General features: G+C 46.0%; 1 protein-coding gene across 1 annotated transcript in view; it reads left to right on the forward strand.

Moving 5' to 3' along the window:
• Nucleotides 1-19,893, forward strand: part of ABCG5 (ATP binding cassette subfamily G member 5) — a 37,296-nt gene that overhangs the window by 1,522 nt on the left and 15,881 nt on the right. Inside the window, exons 2-10 of the mRNA XM_049696010.1 lie at nt 480-601; nt 7,787-7,925; nt 8,013-8,109; nt 12,457-12,589; nt 14,164-14,303; nt 15,062-15,191; nt 16,007-16,220; nt 16,303-16,508; nt 17,323-17,461. Of these exons, the coding sequence (XP_049551967.1) occupies nt 480-601; nt 7,787-7,925; nt 8,013-8,109; nt 12,457-12,589; nt 14,164-14,303; nt 15,062-15,191; nt 16,007-16,220; nt 16,303-16,508; nt 17,323-17,461 (1,320 nt within the window). The remainder of the gene's footprint in view (nt 1-479; nt 602-7,786; nt 7,926-8,012; nt 8,110-12,456; nt 12,590-14,163; nt 14,304-15,061; nt 15,192-16,006; nt 16,221-16,302; nt 16,509-17,322; nt 17,462-19,893) is intronic.

Below are 19,893 nucleotides of genomic sequence, written 5' to 3' on the forward strand. Positions count from 1 at the left end.
GAACAGCCCCTCTGTCCACAGCAGGACTGGAAGCTATGACAAACGACAGATGCAGCAGCTGTGCTCTGCCCCCTTCCCCTGCTTTATGCCCCTTCCCCCCGTGTCTCCCTTGTTGATGGCCTTCCCTACTTGGATGGCGAGCGCTTGGGGAACGGGGGTGCTGGGAGCATGAGGTGTAATGAAACCGGGTGAAGGAACGCAGCGTCAACCGAAGGAATTAACAGTGTCCTGTTTGCCATCTGCCAGCCAGCCAGAGAGAGCTGGTGTTCAAAGCAGCTGCTAGACAGGTGCTTTATAGAGATGATCTTCTGTCACTACCTGCCAGGGTCTACAGAGGAGGACACGGAGGCTAAAACACACTTAGGAGCCTGTCCAGAGACAACTTGGGCTGGGCAGAGCTGGGATCGGTGCTGGGGGACAAGGGGCTGGACCCTTCCAGAACCCCATGCTGCCTTTCCCTCACGGGGTTTCCCTTAAAGCCAGCGCGTGGGGCCCTGGTGGGACATCGCGTCTCGTCGACAGAAGTGGACCAGGCAGATCCTCAAGGATGTCTCCTTGTACGTCGAGAGTGGGCAGATCATGTGCATCTTGGGGAGCTCAGGTAAGCTGGGGGGGTCCCCTAAATCCTCCACGAGGACTCGAAAGAGTCTGTGGCTTGATTTGAACACCACATTGAGGAAACAGGTTCACGTTGTACCAAGGAGGCCACAGGTCTGATATTAGAATGAAATCTGATGGCCTGTGTGACTGTGAATAGAACCTGGTGCTAACGTGTAATCTTTAGGAAGATCCTTGAAAAAAATGAAGTCCTGCCGAACATGTAAGTTAATTCATATTTCAGTTTGGAAAGCACCTAACACAGTGCCTGGCATATAGGGGTGCTCAGTAAACACAATTTTCCTGCCTGGAGATGGGAAAAGGAATTAAATAAGCACAAAGATGCCCATTTATCCCCATATTCATTGGTCTTTTAAAAATTATGATATGTTTCAGACACACAGGCAAGATAGAGAGTAAATAAAGAATGTTCGTGTCTTAACCTCTGCTTTATCAAATCTTAACATTATACCGTATTTACTTAAGATCCTTTTTTGTTTTTTTAAAGGAGTTAAATATCACAGATTCCACTGAGGCTATCTATGTGCCCGTTTCCCACCTCATTCTTCCCCTCCTGTTTCCCTGCATCAGCAAGTCATTGCTGGGGAGGGTGGAGCCTCCGGGGAGGCAGCCCCTTGAGGCTGGGGCAATGCCCTGTGAAGGTCACAGCTGAGGATGCACAGCTATGGGGGGATGGGTGCATTGGCCCTGAAGAGGGAATGAATCTGTGTGGCACATCACAGGGTCCGCTACGCTAGGTTATCCTGCACGTTTTAAGGTTGAAAGATTCGGACAAATTGGCTTCCCAGGAGCCTCTTGATGGAGTTCTTGCTTGCAAATTGTTGACACTTCCTGCCAGTCTTCACTTGCATTGCTCTCTTTAACAGAGGTGTGCAATATAAGTCTGTGATAAAGTTAAGCATGGTTAGCCTCTTTCGACCTGGGGAGTTAAATCCACAGCCACTCCCCTGCTGCAGTGGGGGGACAGCTGGATGGTAACAGTAGTGTTGTTAAGATGAAATGAAAAGGAATTCACTGGCGAGAATGGTTACACTTCCCTGAGATTTCCTTTTTTTTTTTTTTTTCCTATTTTGGCTACGCCACGCGGCTTGCGGGATCTTAGTTCCCTGATCAGGGATTGAACCTGGGCCCAGGGAAGTCCCTCCTTTTATTTTCTTTTTACAATTTTTAACCATTTCTAATTGTATGCATGTACTATAACATCCAGGGTCATCCTAATTTTCCTTTTGATAATTATACTTCTTTAAAAAGAAAAGCTGAGTTATTCCTATAATAATGTGTCACTTGTTTCCTTCCTTGTGTAGGATAAAAAAGGGTGGCATGCAGCACAACAAGGAATTGAACCCACTTCTCAGAAGTGTGTCCCACAGGCCAATGTACATCTTCATGCACATCTCAGCAGAACAGTGGGTGGAGTCCCCTGTTCTAGGGGCTCATGGGCTGGTGTCTGATGATACCTTATCATGCTTTTATGACTGTCCATCCTTTTATACTGAACATGAATTCAAGGTAGACTGCAAGTTCCCTGAGGGTGGGAGCTTGGTGTTTTTTTTTTTTTTTCCTGCTGTATCCTCAACAGTTAGGAGAGGGCTGGCCACATCGTTGGTGCTTAATAAGTATTTGCTGAATAAATGATTATGCAAATGAATTAATTCTATGAATTACTCTTAGTTTTTCAGAAAATAACATGATTTCATTGGTGTCTCATCTAAAGCAGTATTGTTTATCAAATCTTTACTAGTGAGGCAAAAGATGACTTAGGTGTTCAAAGTCTCACTAGAGAATGGTCTGCATAATGTAAGCCTGCCTACAGTCAACCAACACTCCAGGGGAAGGTAATTTTATTTGACTCATTATTTTTGATCATTTAGGACCTAGACTCTAGGCTGCATGCTGCCTTGCAGAAGACTATTTAGTTACAGGTGATTTCTGTCCATTTAGAGAGGATAAACCCAAAGGTCACAGTTCTATGGCCCTGTAGGGCGTTAACCCTTCTTTCCTTTTTTTTTAAATTGAGGTAAAATATACATAATGTAAAATTTGCCATCTTAACTATTTATTTTTATTTTTTATTGAAGTATAGTTTATTTATAACGTGTTTCAAGTGTACAGCAAAGTGATTCAGTTATATATATGTTCTTTTTCAGATTCTTTTTCATTATAGGTTATTATAAGATATTGAATATAGTTCCCTGTGCTATACAGTAGGTCCTTGTTGTTTATTTTATCTACTTTATTATTTTTTTTGGCCACGCCATGAGGCATGCAGAGTCTTAGTTAGCCGATCAGGGTTCGACCCTGTACCCCCTGCAGTGGAAGCGTGGAGTCTTAACCACTGGACTGCCAGGGAAGTCCCCTTGTTGTTTATTTTATATATAGTGGTGTGTATCTGTTAATCCCAAGCTCCTAATTTATCCCTCCCCATTTCCCCTTTCCCCTTTCCCCTTTGGAAACCATAAGTTTGTTTCTATGTCTGTGAGTCTGTTTCTGTTTTGTAAATAAGTTCATTTGTGTCATCTTTTAGCTTCCACATATGTGATATCATGATTTTTGTCTTTCTCTGTCCTACTTAGTATGATAGTCTCGAGGTCTGTCCATGTTGCTGCAAATGGCATTATTTCACTCTTTTTTATGGCTGAGTAATATTCCATTATGTCGTGTGTGTGTGTGTGTGTATGTATGAGTATATTTATATTTTATATATATATATATCTCACATCTTTATCCATTCATCTGTTGATGGACACTTAGGTTGTCTATTTTTAGTTTTTTAAGGAACCTCCAAACTGTTTTCCATAGTGGTTACACCAATTTACATTCCCATCAACAGTGTCGGAGGGTTTCCTTTCTCCACACCCTCTGCAGCATTTGTTATTTGTAGGCGTTTTAATGATGGCCATTCTGACTGGCGTGAGGCGATACCTCATTGTAGTTCTGATTTGCATTTCTCTAAAAATTAGCCGTGTTGAGCATCTTTTCATGTACCTGTTGGCCATCTGTATGTCTTCTTTGGAGAAATATCTGTTTAGGTCTTCTGCCCATTTTTTGATTGTTGTTTGTTTTTTTGATATTGAGCTGTATGAGCTGTTTGTATATATTGGAAATTAAGCTCTTGTTGGTTGAATCGTTTGCAAATATTCTCTCCCAGTCTGTAGGTTGTCTTTTTGTTTTGTTGATGGTTTCCTTTGCTGTGCAAAAGCTTATGTTTGATTAGGTTCCATTTGTTTACTTTTGCTTTTACTTCTTTTGCCTTGGGAGACTGACCTAAGAAAACATTGCTGTGATTTGTGTCAGAGAACGTTTTACCTGTGTTCTCTTCTAGGAGTTTTATGGTGTCTTGTCTTGTATTTAAGGCTTTAAGCTATTTTGAGTATATTTTTGTGTACCTTCTTAACCATTTTAAACTGTACAGTTCAGTGGTATTAAATACAGTCACACAGTTGTGCAACCATCACCACCATCCATCCCCACAACCTTTCATCTTGTAAAACTAAAAGCATTCTGTTTTTTGGCTGCATTGGATATTTGTTGCTGTGTGTGGGCTTTCTCTAGTTGTGGTGAGTGGGGGCCACTCTTTGTTGCGGCACGTGGGCTTCTCATTGCAGTGGCTTCTCTTGTTGTGGAGCACGGGCTGTAGGCGCGTGGGCTTCAGTAGTTGCAGCATGCAGGCCCTAGAGTGCACGGGCTTCAGTAGTTGTGGTGTATGGGCTCAGTAGTTGTGGCTTGTGGGCTCTAGAGCGCAGGCTCAGTAGTTGTGGTGCACGGGCTCAGTTGGCCTGCGGCATGTGGGATCTTCCCGGGCCAGGGATCCAACCCGTGTCCCCTGCACTGGTAGGCAGATTCTTAACCACTGTGCTGCCAAGGAAGTCCCGAAACTATTCTTATTAAATAATAACTCCCCTTCTGTCATTTTCTCAGCCCCTGGCAACCACCATTACACTTTGTGCTTTTATGGTTTTGACTACTCAAAGTACCTCATATACATGGAATCATACAGTATTTATCTTTTTTAACTGGCTTATTTCACTTATAACGTCTTCATTGTTCACCCATGTTGCAGCATATTGCAAAATTTCCTTCATTTTTAAGGCTGAGTAATATTCCATTGTATGTAGAGACATAGTTTGCTTATCCATTCATCCATTAACGGACACTTTGATTGCTTCCACATTTTAGTTATTGTGAATAATGCTGCTATGAACAAGGGTGTACAAATATCTTCAAGACCTTGTTTTCAGTTCTTTGGAGTATATATCCAGAAGTGGAATTGCTGGATCATATGGTAATTCTATTCTTAATTTATTTAGAACCTCTATACTCTTTTCCACAGTGGCTATACTATTTTATATTCCCAGCAATAGTGCACAAAGGTTCCAGTTTTTCCGCATCCTAACCAACACTTGTTATTTTCTATTTTTTTAATTGTAGCTGTTGGGTATGAGGTAGTATCTCATTGTAGTTTTCATTTATATTTCCCTAATGATTAGTAATGTTGAACATTTTTTCATGTGCTCATTGGCCATCTGTGTATCTTCTTTGGAGAAATGTCTATTCAAGTCCTTTAACCAATCTTGAACTGGCTTGTTTGTTTTCTGTTGTTGTCATTGTTGAGTTTTAGAAGTTCTCTCTATATATTCTGGATATTAATCCTTTATCAGATATAAGGTTTGCAAATATTTTCCTCTCATTCTGTGGGCTGCCTTTTTGTACTGTGGATAGTGTCTTTGGTTGAAAAACATAAGTTTAAAATTTTCATGAAGTCCAGTTTCTCTACTTTTTCTTTTGTTACCCGTCCCTTTGGTGTCACATTCTAGGGCATTAGCCATTTTTGCATCTAACTTTGCCACTTATTCCAATCTTCTTTTCTTCACTACTTGTACATACTAGTTTCTTATATCCTTTTTTTTTTTTTTTTCTGGCTGCATTGGATCTTTGTTGCTGCACATGGGCTTTCTCTACTTGCGGCAAGCGGGGGCTACTCTTTGCTGCGGTGAGCGGGCTACTCATTGTAGTGGCTTCTCTTGTTGTGGAGCACAGGCTCTAGGCATGCAGGTTCAGTAGTTGCGGCATGCGGGCCCTAGAGCGTGTGGGCTTCAGTAGTTGCAGTGTGTGGGCTCAGTAGTTGTGGCACACGGGCTTAGTTGCTCCGCGGCATGTGGGATCTTCCTGGATCAGGGATTGAACCCATGTCCCCTGCATTGGCAGGTGGATTCTTAACCACTGCGCCACTAGGGAAGTCCCTTATATCCTTTTTTGAATGAGGATATGAATCCTTTTTGGTCATCCTGCTGGTACCCTCATTAATGAGTTAATAGGTATTTGACACATGTTCAAAAAAGGACAATATTAGTTACCTTTTTCTATGTTTAAAAAAGCATCCCCAAACTAAGTGACTTCATAAAAATCATTAATTATCTCTCAGAGTTTCTACAAGTCAGAAATTTGGAAGTGCCTTGGTTGGATGCTTCTGTCTGGGGTCCCTCATGAGGTGGTAGTCAGATGTCAGCTGGGGCTGCAGTCATCTGAAGGCTTGAATGGGGCTGGAGAAGCTACTTCCAAAGTGGCTCCCTCACATGCTGTCTAGCAAGTTGGTGCTCACTGTTGCGCAGTGAGGATGTGTGACATGAGAGGAACCCTGAGGGTCACCCACAAGAGGCTGAGAAGGAGCAGCCAGACCAGCAGGATTGAACCAAGAGGATGAGGTGGCCTCAAGGCCAAGGGAGAGAGATTGACAGAGAAGGGCAAGCAACAGTACCAGCTGCTGCTGGGAAGTCAGACAACATACAGAGAAGCATCTACTGGATTTGGCAACAAAGAAGGAGGCTAGTTTTGAGATAGTGGTGGAATTGGAATCCAGGTGACAGGCTCTTTGGAAGGTCTGTCAGAGTTGAGATTGGATCCCAGAAATGTGAGGCTAGGGAGGCTACGTTAGAAGTTAGAAGAACCACAGACAAGGCTTAATATCGTGACTGGGACACTGCAGAGCACATTTTGAAAGACAACCCCAGTGAGGTCACATTTTGTTTCTTTACAAAAACTCTGCCCCCTTCCCCACGCTGACCTCTACCTGAACATAGTGGGGCTGACTCTGAGCTGTGTCAGTCGTGGGTTAGATAAGAAAACCACTGCTCCAGGAGCTTGGCTTATACATCTTTGCACCCCTCAGAGCAACCAGCGGTTTCTTTAAAATATTTGAACAAAAGGTCTTTTCTTTGGTTTTGCACAAGTCATCACATCCTCAGTAGAATTCTATTGCCATCTTCTCAGACAGCCCAGAACCTCCTGCCTGTTTCCTGTTACTCATTCTAACTGCTTAAAAGCCTTGGTCAGGAAAGGCCTGGTGACTCCTCTTCCTGTCTCCATTAACTCTCTGGGCCCATGTAAGCTTGTGTATGGGAAGGGCCAGCTGGTGTCCTACCCTGAAGGATCACTGTAACCCTAGAAAAAGCAAACCAGGAGAAACCTCACCCTCCAGTCACCTCAGCACAGGGTAGTTAGTTCATCCCACCTCCTCTGTGGGCAAGTCCTTAGCGACAGCCAGCTGGGTTATTATGCCCAAGGCTCTCAGTGTAGGCTGAGGCCAACTTGGTTTTAACCAAAGGACTCACTAAGCTAGTGCTTCTCAAACTCTAACATGCATGAGAACTACCCAGGGATCTTGTAAAAAGCAGAATCCGGGTTAGGAGTTGGGGCCTGAGATTCTGCATTTCTAGCAAAAGCTCTCAGGTGGAGCTGAGGCTGTTCGGCCTCAGACCACACTTGATTAAGTCAGCGAGGCTCTGGGCGGTGTCGCCTACATTCAGGAACCACCAGAGGATCCCAGGGGGTCACAGAAACAAATTCAGATGTCCTAGGATCCAAACGTTTCCAAGAACCCTGGTTTTCCTTTTATTCTGATCCTGTATTTTCTTTTTCAGCCTCAAGCAGCTTTAAAAACAAACAAACAGGAGGACAAAGCTCCTCCAGTCCTGACATGGAGGAGAGAAACAGCTTGTCCCCTCTCATTGAGGAGACAAGCTGGAAGGACTCATTCCAGCCATGAGCTTGTCCCATGCGGCCAAAGAGAGAACAAGTCAGGGCTGGACCGCGGGTTCACCGAGGGTCTCGGGAAGTTCCCGCGAGGCCTCGTGCAGGGCCTCCTCCAGGACCTTCTCTTGTCTCCTCCCAGGCTCGGGGAAAACCACCCTGCTGGACGCCATGTCCGGGAGGCTGCGGCGCACGGGGACCCTGCTCGGGGACGTGTTCGTGAACGGCCGGGCGCTGCGCAGGGAGCAGTTCCAGGACTGCTTCTCCTACGTCCTGCAGGTGCGCGCGTCCCCGGCGCCTGCCCGGCTGCCCGCTGGACCCGCAGCCAGCGAGGGGGCTGGCTGCTGACACATCCCTCCCCTGCTGAGCGACACTCTGCTGAGCAGCCTCACGGTCCGCGAGACGCTGTGCTACACGGCGCTGCTGGCCATCCGCGGCGGCTCCCAGGGCTTCTTCCAGAAGAAGGTGGGTACCGCCCCGGGGCCACCCAAGGGATCACCCCGCTGTGGCTTTGCACCCCCTCGTCCCTCCGCTTGCCCCTTCCTCCCCTTCGCTCTCCACCCTTTAAGAGTCAAGGGCTGCGCTGGCAGCCGCTAGTCACAGGTGGCTTTGGGGCACTTGAAACTGACTAGACCTACTTGAGATGTGCTGTGAGTGTAAAATACACACCAGATTTCAGGAACTTAGTCTGGAACCACAGAATGGGAAACGTCTCATTAACAATTTTTAAGATATTGATTCTTGGTCAAAATGGAAATATTTTGGTTGTATTGGGTTAAAGAAATTATACCACTAAAATTCATTTCATCTGTTTCTTTCCACTCTCTAAAATGTGGCCACTGAAATATTTAGATTCTAAATGTGGCTTGCGTGATATTTCTGTTGGGTGGCGCTGTCCTGAGAGCTCTGTGTTTGAACAGATGTGGCTATTTTCCTCACTGTGTGTTGCCCTGCAGCCCTGTTGAGATTTTTCTCAACTTTCTTTGAGGCGTCTTGAATGTGCCTCATCCAAACTGGATTCAGTTGGTGAAGGAGGAACTATTGAATTGTCAACTCTAAGTTCCAATCTGTTTCTTTAAGTGGACCTGATTTGGAAGAGGCTGCGAGTAAACTCACAGGGGCCTTACCTGGAAACATTGCCTCGTTTCTGTCTGGGCTGGAAACATACAACCAAGGACAGGTCAACGTGCCACCTGCGAAGCAGGCACAGTTCTCTGGGAAACTGGCTCTCAGAGGTGCCGGAGATCACTGGTGACGTCTGCCTCAGAGGCTTCACCACTCTGAGGCCTCAGTGAAGGTTCCTCCTGGGCACACAGATTACACCTGCACTTCAGGCTCCAAAGCTAGCCTTCCTTTAATGCCTTTGAGGCTCCAAGGGAATCCTCCATCTCAGCTGAAGGGGCAGTAGGTTACTCCCTTTTTATCAGGCACCTCTGAGCCTGTCACCAGGGAGTTACTCCTCTTTGTCCCTGGTGCTGGACTCTCAGACAGGGCTTGGCCAGTGCAGCCAGGTCTGAACTGTGCCCAGAGTACCAGCAGGCTTGTTTGTTGTCATGCCAAGTCAGGAAAGGGCATTCTTCTGTTTCAGAGTCCTGGACGTGTTGGAGCATAGCTTTCACTCCAGAGGAACCTTCAAGAAAGCCCATTAGCCCCACAGAGCCCTGTTCCTACCTGGAGGTTACCTTAGAGTGCTCAGAAGGCATTGCGAGGTTCTTGCTATTCTACCAGCTTATTCTCTGGGCTCTCGTATGTGGCTGGCATCCATCAGGCCTTGTTCACACACATCTCATTCTGGCATCAGCTCTATGAGGGAGGCGTTATCTCCAACTTTCAGATCAAGAAACTGACCCCCAAGGATATTAAGATCCCACACCTCGGACTGGCAGAGCTGGGACATGGACCCAGGTCCTCTGGCTCCATCATGCCTCCCTGGGCCTCACTGTGGTCTGAGAAGACAGAGGTCGGAATTTGGCCCACGGGGAGGCACAGGCATCTTCACATGACTTAGCTGCCCTGACAGTGAGTGACAGGTGAGCCCCTATGTAGGCTTCCTGTCTGCCTGCTTTAGTATTTTTGTGTCTAAAATGGGTAGGAGAGGATCTCATTGGTATCTGAGTTGGAGAAATGAAGTCATAAGCAGATTCTTTTGAGAGAGTGATCCATTTACATCCCATACCCCAGGGAGAGAATCCGAGAAAGCCACCGAACTTTTTCCCCTGAAAATGCACATATTTGCATAAATATTTAGAAAATTCAAGGTACCTGAAGTTGGTTGATGGCAAATTTGCCCCCTGTGAATGGTCCCTCTCCCTGGCACTGGCAGCCCCTAAGTGTCCTGCAGAGTTTCCTATCATAAAGTTCTCCCTGCTTGAGAGTACTTTCTGAGCAAATCCAGTCCACAGGATGTAAAATCCCGACAAAGTAGTTAAGGGAGAAGGAAGTGCCTGTGATAACAGAGCAGAGTGTGCAGCAGATCTGCTTTTGTCCTCTGCGAACCTGAACGTAAAGCCATGATGGATGTGGCAGGCTTTGTCCACCCTTGTGCTTCTTGGACCACTCGAGAACCCACACAGTTTACTCTCAGTCCCAGCTCTGCCATTTGCTAATGGTGTGACCTTGGGTAATCTATGAACCCGTCTGAGGATCTGTTTTCTGTTCTATAATAGATAGAGTAATAATGCATCTCTCCTGGAGCTGATGTGAGGAATGAATCAGTTTATGTGAAATCACATAGCATGGAGAGGATTGATGATCCCAGTGGTCCCTTCCAAGACTCTGAATTCTATTCCCAGCAGTGTTTGCAAAACATGGGAGAGGCTTCTAGCCAGAGACATCTGAAACAGATGAAGTAAATGTCTCCCCTGTCCATTGCTTCTGAGCCAGGAGGGGCAAGCTTTACTCCTTTCTTGCTGTTGCAGAGCAGATGAAAGGGACACTCAGGAATCTACCCTGACTGGTGAACACATAAACCTTGCCATGTCAAGTGAAGCTCAATTCCAGAATCCTTCCACTCTGATGGCAAGAAGAGACAATCATACTGGTTTACATATGCATTTCTAACCGCCTCCTTATTCCTTTGTATCTATTTCAGGTGTATCCCTTTCTTTTGGTCAAAGCATCATCTATTGATCCCACTCCCTGTCTCCTCTGGAACTTTGTTCCATAAATCATCCCCTCTACTCCAGTTTAGTTTGCTGTTGTTATTTTTTAATAGGGTATTTAAAAAAATAAATTATTTATTTATTTATTTTTGGCTGCATTGGGTCTTCGTTGCTGCACGTGGGCTTTCTCTCGTTGCGGTGAGCAGGGGCTACTCTTTGTTGCGGTGTGCGGGCTTCTCATTGTGGTGGCTTCTCTTGTGGAGCACGGGCTCTAGGTGCACGGGCTTCAGTAGTTGTGGCTCGCAGGCTCAGTAGTTGTGGCTCACGGGCTCTAGAGCACAGGCTCAGCAGTTGTAGCGCACGGGCTTAGTTGCTCCACGGCATGTGGGATCTTCCTAGACCAGGGCTCGAACCCGTGTCCCCTGCATTGGCAGGCGGATTCTTAACCACTGCACCACCAGGGAAGTCCTCTTTTTTTCATTATAAAAGAAACACGGGCTTCCCTGGTGGCGCAGTGGTTGAGAGTCTGCCTGCCGATGCGGGGGACGCGGGTTCGTGCCCCGGTCCGGGAAGATCCCACATGCCGTGGAGCGGCTGGGCCCGTGAGCCATGGCCGCTGAGCCTGCGCGTCCGGAGCCTGTGCTCTGCAACGGGAGAGGCCACAACAGTGAGAGGCCCGCATACCGTAAAAAAAAAAAAACAAAAAAAAAAAAATAAAAGAAACACAATCTCATTAGAGATGTATGGGAACAAAACTCATTATCATATATATAAGTATTCCCAGTCTCTTTCTCTCTGCTTTCCCCAGGGCCTAATGCAGATAGGGGTACTCAGTCAGGGGAGGACCAGAAATAGCGATTTTTGAAAGGGTCTCTGGTGGGGAGATAAGCTAAGGAAGGAAAGAGGGAGAGGGAGGGAAAAGGCCAACCTTCTTGATTAGAGAGTCAGTAAAGAATTTTTTTTTTAGTGATGATTGTTTTGGGGAGTTGAGTAGTAAGCAGAGGATTTCAGGGAGCTGAAGGGTATAAGATAAGCAGAGTGAGGAGAATTAGGGAAAAGGAAATTTTTAAAAGTGTGTCTGTAAGTTATAAACTGGGTTCCTTTTAAAGTCCTTAAAGAGATTCCAATAAAGATTGGCTTTATTTTTAATTACTTTTGATAGCTGGATTATATTTGATGCAAAACCACAGTGAGATTGGGCCACATGGGACTCCAGGACTTATTTGGGTTACCTAGGGGAAGCCAGGTTTAGTTCAAACCAAATTGATTTTTTTTACACGTAAAACATTTATTATAATAAAGTTTCAAAAACCAAAGACTAAAAAAATAAGCTATATTGTAACTATGCCTTAGGGGGCGGTTTCTCTATGAGCTGGACTGACTGTAGCATCTGAAAACAGGAGTCCAACAAAATCTGCATAGTTTCCTGCTGACTTTTCCCTGAAGCAAGTTGAAACAGTTTTTTGTTGCTGTAAGGACTTCTGAAAAAAAATTCATGTCAATATTATTTATTTTAATCTGATACATATATTGTGATTTAAACCAAATTGGATTCTCTTGTAATAGGCGTGCTTTCCCTAGGATGTGGTGAGTCTGGAAGTGGCCCAAGCGCTCAAGGGAAGTGTGTTGCCTCTCCCCTGCCATCCTCAGCCCATGAATCGGGACACAGCCCAGCAGTGACCAGCCTTCCTGGACATTGTGTCTCTTACAGGTGGAGGCAGTCATGGCAGAGCTGAGTCTGAGCCACGTGGCAGATCGGCTGATTGGCAACTACAACTTTGGGGGAATTTCCCATGGTGAGAGGCGCCGGGTCTCCATCGCAGCCCAGCTCCTCCAGGATCCCAGTAAGTGGGACCCAGAACTGCTACTGGCTGCTGCCTGTCATCTTCCATGTGTCTGCAGACATTTTCAGCCCTTTCTTCACAGTCTCCATTTGGAAAGGGCTTGGTTGGTTGGGAACTGAAGTCACTGAGGTTTCTTAAACTGGGGACCCAGTTTCTTTGGAAATCTAAGTAGTTCCTGATGCGATTCCATCACCCAGGTACAAAAAAGCTGTTGGACTTGGAAGCACTGCGTTTGTGTTCATGTTCAGTTAGGGTCTTCCATGAATGCCCTGTCCCTCCTTACTTCTTACTAGAGCAGCACCACTGTGTCTACTCTGGAAAGCCAGTGAGTTTTGCTATGACTAGAAGTATTTATGAAACGGCAGGAATTAAAATAGGATTTTAAGTGATACATGAGAAAGTATATATATTGGAAGGAGGGGCTATCAAGATGGGGTAGCCAGTCACCTGCCTCTCCTGCCTGGCTTCATTCTCCCCACTGTCTGGGGAAACCTTGCCACTTACATACACTTGGAAGAGGACATGATACATTTGGATACTTTCTTCACATTGGGGTAGACCAAGACTGCCTGCTCTTCAGAACAAATAAGAGGGATGTTCTTAAGAACAGGGTACAAAAAGTACCCTGTACCTTTTGGGTAGAAATAAGCTACAGTTAAACCCGCTAAAGAATCCAAATGCCTGTCCCATCTCGGACTTTGTTTCACAGGTCAGAGTTTTCTGCAGTGCAAAGACGCAGTTGGTGTTGGAAAGTGCTAGACATGAAGTGACATTATGTCTTTTTAAAAGATTTATTCAAGTATAGTTGATTTACAATGTTGTGTTAATTTCTGCTATACAGCAAAGTGATTCAGTTATACACACACACACACACACACATATATACACATTGTTTTTCATATTCTTTTCCATTATGGTTTATCACAGGATACTGAATATAGTTCCCTGTGCTATACAGTAGGACCTTGTTGTTTATCCATCCTATGTATAATAGTTTGCATCTGCTAATCCCAAATTCCCGATCCACCCTCCCCTACTCCCCCTCTCCCTTGACAACCACGAGTCTGTTCTCTATGTCTGTGAGTCTGTTTCGTAGATAAGTTCATTTATGTCATATTTTAGATTCCACATATAAGTGATATCATATTTGTCTTTCTCTGTTGGACTTACTTCTCTTACTGTGATAATCTCTAGGTCTATCCATGTGTGAGATTTTGCCTTTTTAACCAGCCTCCTCTCAGCCTTTTAGAAACACCTGGGTGCCAGCCTGCCAGCCCTCGTTCCCTGTTAGGGTCCCCTGGATGGAGCCCAAACAGTCTATAGTGCCACACGAGAGGCCTGACGTGGTTGCTGCCTTGTCCCTTCAAGGATTCAGGCTGGGATGTGCTCTGGAGCTGGGAGTTGGGCCCTTCCAGGTCAGGTGCTTTCTCCTGGGCTCAGGCTAAAGTACTGCTCACTGCACACTGTTTGGATGGGATAAGACAGCTCAACAAGGAACTGTTCAAATTTCTGAGGCTAGAGCACAGAGCCCAGGCTCGGCAGTGACTCAGATGTCTGACCTTCCTTTGCCGCAGAGGTCATGCTTTTTGATGAGCCAACCACAGGCCTGGACTGCGTGACTGCAAATCAGATCATTGTCCTCATAGCAGAGCTGGCTCGCAGGGGCCGCATCGTGATCCTTACCGTCCACCAGCCCCGCTCCGAGCTCTTCCAGGTGAGGGGGATGTCTGTTGTTCCAGCTCAGCTCATCCAGGGTGGGTATAGCTGTGCCAGGCTGGGGATCTCGGAGTAGAGATTAGTACTTAAACCAGAGCAATCCTGATGGGAAGGGCCAAGGATGGAAACTCAGTTCTTTTAGCACCTATCATGTACCAAATACCTTCTATACACTAGCTCTTTTAATCCACACAACAACCCTATGAGGTGGGTACCAGCATTTTCACTTTACAGAGGGGAAGAGTGAGACTTAGAAATGATCCAACATTGAGCCAATATCACAGTTAATAAAAAGCTGGAATTGGCATTCATATTCCAGTTGGCTTTCAAGTCTGTGCTTTTCCACTAAATCATATAGAGTTCCTTCCCAAAAATCTCACCTTGATCTCCTAGGATCCTTTTAGGGAGCTATTATTTGCCTTTTATAGATGAGGATCTGAGATTTAAAAAAATTTTTTCGGTCCAAAGTCACTCATTCCGGGGCACGGCGGGGCCTCAAACCTATAGGTCCTCTGACCAGTTCCATGAGCTGTCCTCTATCCTAGACATGATGCTGGGTGCAGGCTGGGAGGCAGCAGGACCCACAGGGGCAACCCAGGCTGGAAGGAAGAGGGATGCATTTTGAGAGGTTCTGATGGCCGCAGTAAGAGTACTGATGTATGGCTGAGAGAGTCAAAGGACTGACTACTTGAGGCTTCTTTTCCATAAGGATGTGGTGACCTGATTACACACTAACACTGTCTGTCGTTCAATCAGCTCTTTGATAAAATTGCCATTCTGAGCTGCGGAGAGCTGGTTTTCTGCGGGACACCGGTGGAGATGCTTCATTTCTTCAGTGGCTGCGGTTACCCTTGTCCCGAACATTCAAACCCTTTTGATTTTTATGGTAAGTTTTTCTTTCACAGTCCCCATCATATATGTTTTCTAAACTTTATCTTCTCAGATTTCTGCCTAGATGACACCAGCACACGTGGGTTTTATTTCTCCTTTTGTTTTGGTGTTTTTACTCTTCAAAAAATTAATTTGGCCGAGCCAATTAACTTGCCATAGATGACCTATCAGAATGAGGTGGGCGATCTCTTTTTTTTTAAAACATTTTACCACTACTCTTCACTTTAAAAAAAAAATAAATTTATTTATTTTATTTATTTATTTTTGGCTGCGTTGGGTCTTAGTTGCTGTGCATGGGCTTTCCCTAGTTGCGGTGCGCGGGCTTCTCATTGCGGTGGCTTCTCTTGTTGTGGAGCACAGGCTCTAGGCACATGGGCTTCAGTAGTTGTGGCACACGGGCTCAGTAGTTGTGGTGCACGGGCTTAGTTGCTCTGCGGCATGTGGGATCTTCCTGGACTAGGCCTTGAACCCGTGTCCCCTGCACTGGCAGGTGGATTCATAACCATTGTGCCACAAGGAAAGTCCCGGGGATCTCTCTTGAAATGGTGCACTTCTACTTTGTCAGAGAAAAATTAGCTGAACTTCTGAATTCTCCCAGACAGGCCTATCAGGATCTTCATGGCCCTGCTGTGGTAGCTTTAAAATATTCTGATTTTATAGGTGGGGATTAACAACAGGTATTATTTTGATGAGATGAGGTATTATGGTTAGCACTCCTAAATCAATGATGGAACATATATTATTAGTCACTGTGTATATATGTGCATTTAAAAACACATGGGTCATTTTTTTGTGGGAAAAAAATTTCAGTGGACCTGACATCAGTGGATACCCAAAACAAAGAACGGGAAATAGAAACCTACAAGAGAGTCCAGATGATTGAATCTGCCTACAAAGAATCAGCTATGTATCATAAAACCTTGGAGGATATTGAAAGAACAAAACACCTGAAAACATTACCAGTGATTCCTTTCAAAACCAAAGATTCTCCTGGAGCCCTTTCTAAACTGTGTGTTCTCTTGAGGTAAGAGCCTCACCCCATTTTAGATAGGTAGACGTCCACCCATTAAAAAAAAGCAATGAAAACGGGGTTGTTTGGCTTTCAGGAGAGTGACGAGAAACTTAATGAGAAATAAGCTGGCGGTGACTATGCGTCTCACTCAGAATCTGATCGTGGGTTTGTTCATCGTTTTCTTCCTTCTACGGGTCCAGAACGACGTGCTAAAGGGCGCCATCCAGGACCGTGTGGGTCTCCTGTACCAGTTTGTGGGCGCCGTCCCGTACACGGGCATGCTCAACGCTGTGAACTTGTGTGAGTGCCCTGCCCCGGAGGTGGGCCCCCGGGGTCACGGGAGCTTCTCTCTCCCTGAATATCTCCTTTCTCCAGCTGACGCCTTGCAAGACTCCACCATTATAGGGGTATTTCTCTGAGCTCAACCTGGCCCCCTCCGGGTTCTCTCTCTGGGACAAGGTAACTCGTGAATTAGTAACACCTTAGTGGGAATTAGCTCTCCAAGTGGATCTCCCTGAGCGTCTCTGAGGATCCAGGGAAGCATGAAGTTATGAGGAGATGATGCAGCAGAGTTTGGGCAGGGTTTTTTAGAAGCTCAGCCCTGGTATCTTCTCTTATCCATTAGGAGGCACAGCCCATGGGGGCCCGGATGCCTGGCCAACTTTGCACTGTTAACGTTCTTTTTGGAGCCTATTTTAGGACAGCCAACACCTGGTTTTCAAACTCAGTGGGAGTCCAGAAGCAATACCTAGTTGCCTGATGTTCTGTGCCAACACCCTGCAAGAAAAGAGGACAGAGTGCCTCACATCACTCATTTGTGTCCCTTTTGCATGTGTGTTCTTGAATTGGTGACACCCCTCCCCCCCCACTTTAGAGAGACGGAAATAAATTGTGACGGCTTTTGTAATCCTATTGTAATTCAGGTAGAGTGGATTTCTGGGGTGGGGGTATTTATAGTTCTATGGATGTCAGGTTCCTTTTCTCCATGACTAGGGGGCCCCAGCTGGTCCTCACCATCCAGTGCTGATAGATCTCAAGTTCAGCCTGGGCTAGCACCTCTCCTCCTCCAGCTGTGTGGTGACCGGCTGTTCAGCAACCTGCCTCCCATGCCCAGTTCCTGTGTTGCGAGCCGTCAGCGATCAGGAGAGCGAGGATGGCCTGTACCAGAAGTGGCAGATGCTGCTAGCCTACGTGCTGCATGTGCTCCCCTTCAGTGTCATTGCCACCATGATCTTCTGCAGCGTGTGCTACTGGTAAGGAAGAGGGTGTCCAGAAGCCTTCAGTTTTCCCGGGCCATGCTTCCCAGATGGTGGGATCCCAGATGGCCAGTGGGACCTGTGGAGGGAGAGCCCCAGGGTAAACAGGACAAAGAGAGGAACCCCCCACTGTGGGCCACACGGGACCTGAGAGCAGACCAGCAAGACTACACGCACCAGGGAATAACCTGTCCCGCATCCACTGCGGGGCCTGGCCTGAGGGGAGGGCTCTGGAGTAGCTGGGACCAGGTGCAGAGGCAGCGAGGCTGTCCACCCAGCTCAGCGTGGCTCCCAGGCTGCTGTGAGCTGGAGCGGCACCGCTGCCTGAGGTTTCATTTGACCGACCTGGGGCATCGTGGTTGGGCTGGGGTGACGGGGGGTGGAGGAATCAAGAGTGACTATGGGAAGAGGGCTTTGGAGAACCATGAAGCACCCCTGATGCTGGGTTTTGATTGATGGTTTGTAGACAGTGCTTTTTATTGCATAGAACATTTTACAGATGCAAATCTGAAAATGTGTAGAGTTATTTGTTGTCATAGGGAGATGTATCTTCCCTAATCCCTCTGGCTTTCCCTTAAGAAAAGATGGGGGGAATCATCCGGCATTCTGTGATTCCAGTAGTGAAAGGTGCCCAGCTTGTCGTTCCAAGAGAGGACTTCAGGCGGTTCTGGAGACACTGTCTTTCTTCAGGGCACTGGATTCATGGGCAGGTGCTTCCACCCATAACCAGTATAAAGACCCCATGGTATGCGATGTGAATAATTATGATGAATCAAGTGAAATACAAGTAGAAGATAAGTGAGGGCCTGGTTTGAGCTCCAAGATGAAGAGTTAGGAGGTCTTATTGTGCAGACTCTTAGACGTTGTTGTCACCCTGGGGAGTGACAGAGGCAAAGCTGCTCGCTCTGGTTAGCAAGAGGGCGGACGCTCGCAACCAAGGGCGATGGCAGGGACCACACGGCCCTCCTTGCTGGCCTTGATGAAGCCTCTTATCCTCCGACACTCAGGAACATGCTGAATCTCTGATCTGTGATGTAAGTAAACCACAGGCCCGTCTAGTTTAGGCTAAATGATCCAGGAGCAGATTTTTTTTAAGTGACCGTTTTTGAGTAAGCCAAGGTTGGTTGGAAATTGAGAACCTTGTTAATTTAGAACCTTGCTCCTCAATGTGGCCCACGAAGCCCGGTGTCAGTGTTACCTTGGGGCTTGTTTAACCTGCAAAATCTCATGCCCAGCCCTGCTGAATTGGATTCCACATTTTACATGATCCCCCAGGTGATTTATATGCACTTTAGAATTCGCAAAGCACTGATTTTGAAGACCATACGATATTTGTAAAACTGCCCGTGAGAAAGAGTTCTGTACGATTTTAGAAAACAGGGCGGTTTTAAACTAGGTTCAGTATTGTCATGACTCTTTTTGACAAAAGCATAATCATTTCTAGTGGTGGCAGCACAGCTGTTAGCAATGTAGTAAATACTTTGATTCAATGATACAAAAGTTTGTTGAATGCCTACTAGGTGCCAGGCACAGTGCCAGGTGCAGCTGCGGATTTAAAGGGGAGTAAACTGAAGGGGCTGCCCTCAAGATTGCAGTTCTGAACTGAGACGGCCCTGAAAGCCGGAGTGTTTTCTGACTCTTAGCAGCACATCAGACTTGAACTCACTCAGTAGCAAAATCCGATCTGAACCAACGTGAGGTTCATTGTACTTTTCCCACAGCAACATTCCTATTTAGTAGATATGTTACAGGTGGAGTCCCAGACCCCACTGCAGCAAGCATGGTCTACACAGTGTGAATGAAGTCTTTCCCAAATCTGTAAATTGCCACATTCCAAAACACATCTGGCCCTAAAGTATTTCAGATGATGGATTGTGGACATAAATCTCCAGATGACTTTAATTCAAGAAAGTGTAAGATTAATATTATAAAGAAGCACAAACACGGTGCTGAGGAATATGATAACAAAGACGGCTGACACACGTGAGCACTTGCTTTTATGTCAGGCACTAAAAGGTTTAAATATATCAATTCATGTAATCCTTGGCACCATTCTATAAAGGTGGCATTATTAATTATCCTTGTTTGAAGACGAGGAAGCTGAGGCACCGATGGGGAATGTCTCTTCCCCATCTCACATTCATTATCACAGTGAATTACAAAGGAGACCAAGGGTCCATTTGGCTGGATGGGGAGAGGGACTCTTGGAGGCTTTATAAAGGAGAACTTGAGAGATGAGCAACATTTGAATAGATGGAAAAGGAGCAAGGGCGTTTCAGGGGAAGAAAGAGAAGGAGCATAGGTTCAGAAGCAAAAACACACAAGACCTTTCCAGAGAAAAAGTTCAGTTGTGCCGTGGGGAAAGGAGGATTGGAAGGAATAATGGAAAATATGACTGACAGCCTTGGAGCCTGGTAGGTGAGGTGCTG

The sequence above is a fragment of the Orcinus orca genome, chromosome 13, assembly GCF_937001465.1.
Source record: "Orcinus orca chromosome 13, mOrcOrc1.1, whole genome shotgun sequence".
In the NCBI taxonomy this organism is placed as follows: Eukaryota; Metazoa; Chordata; class Mammalia; order Artiodactyla; family Delphinidae; genus Orcinus; species Orcinus orca.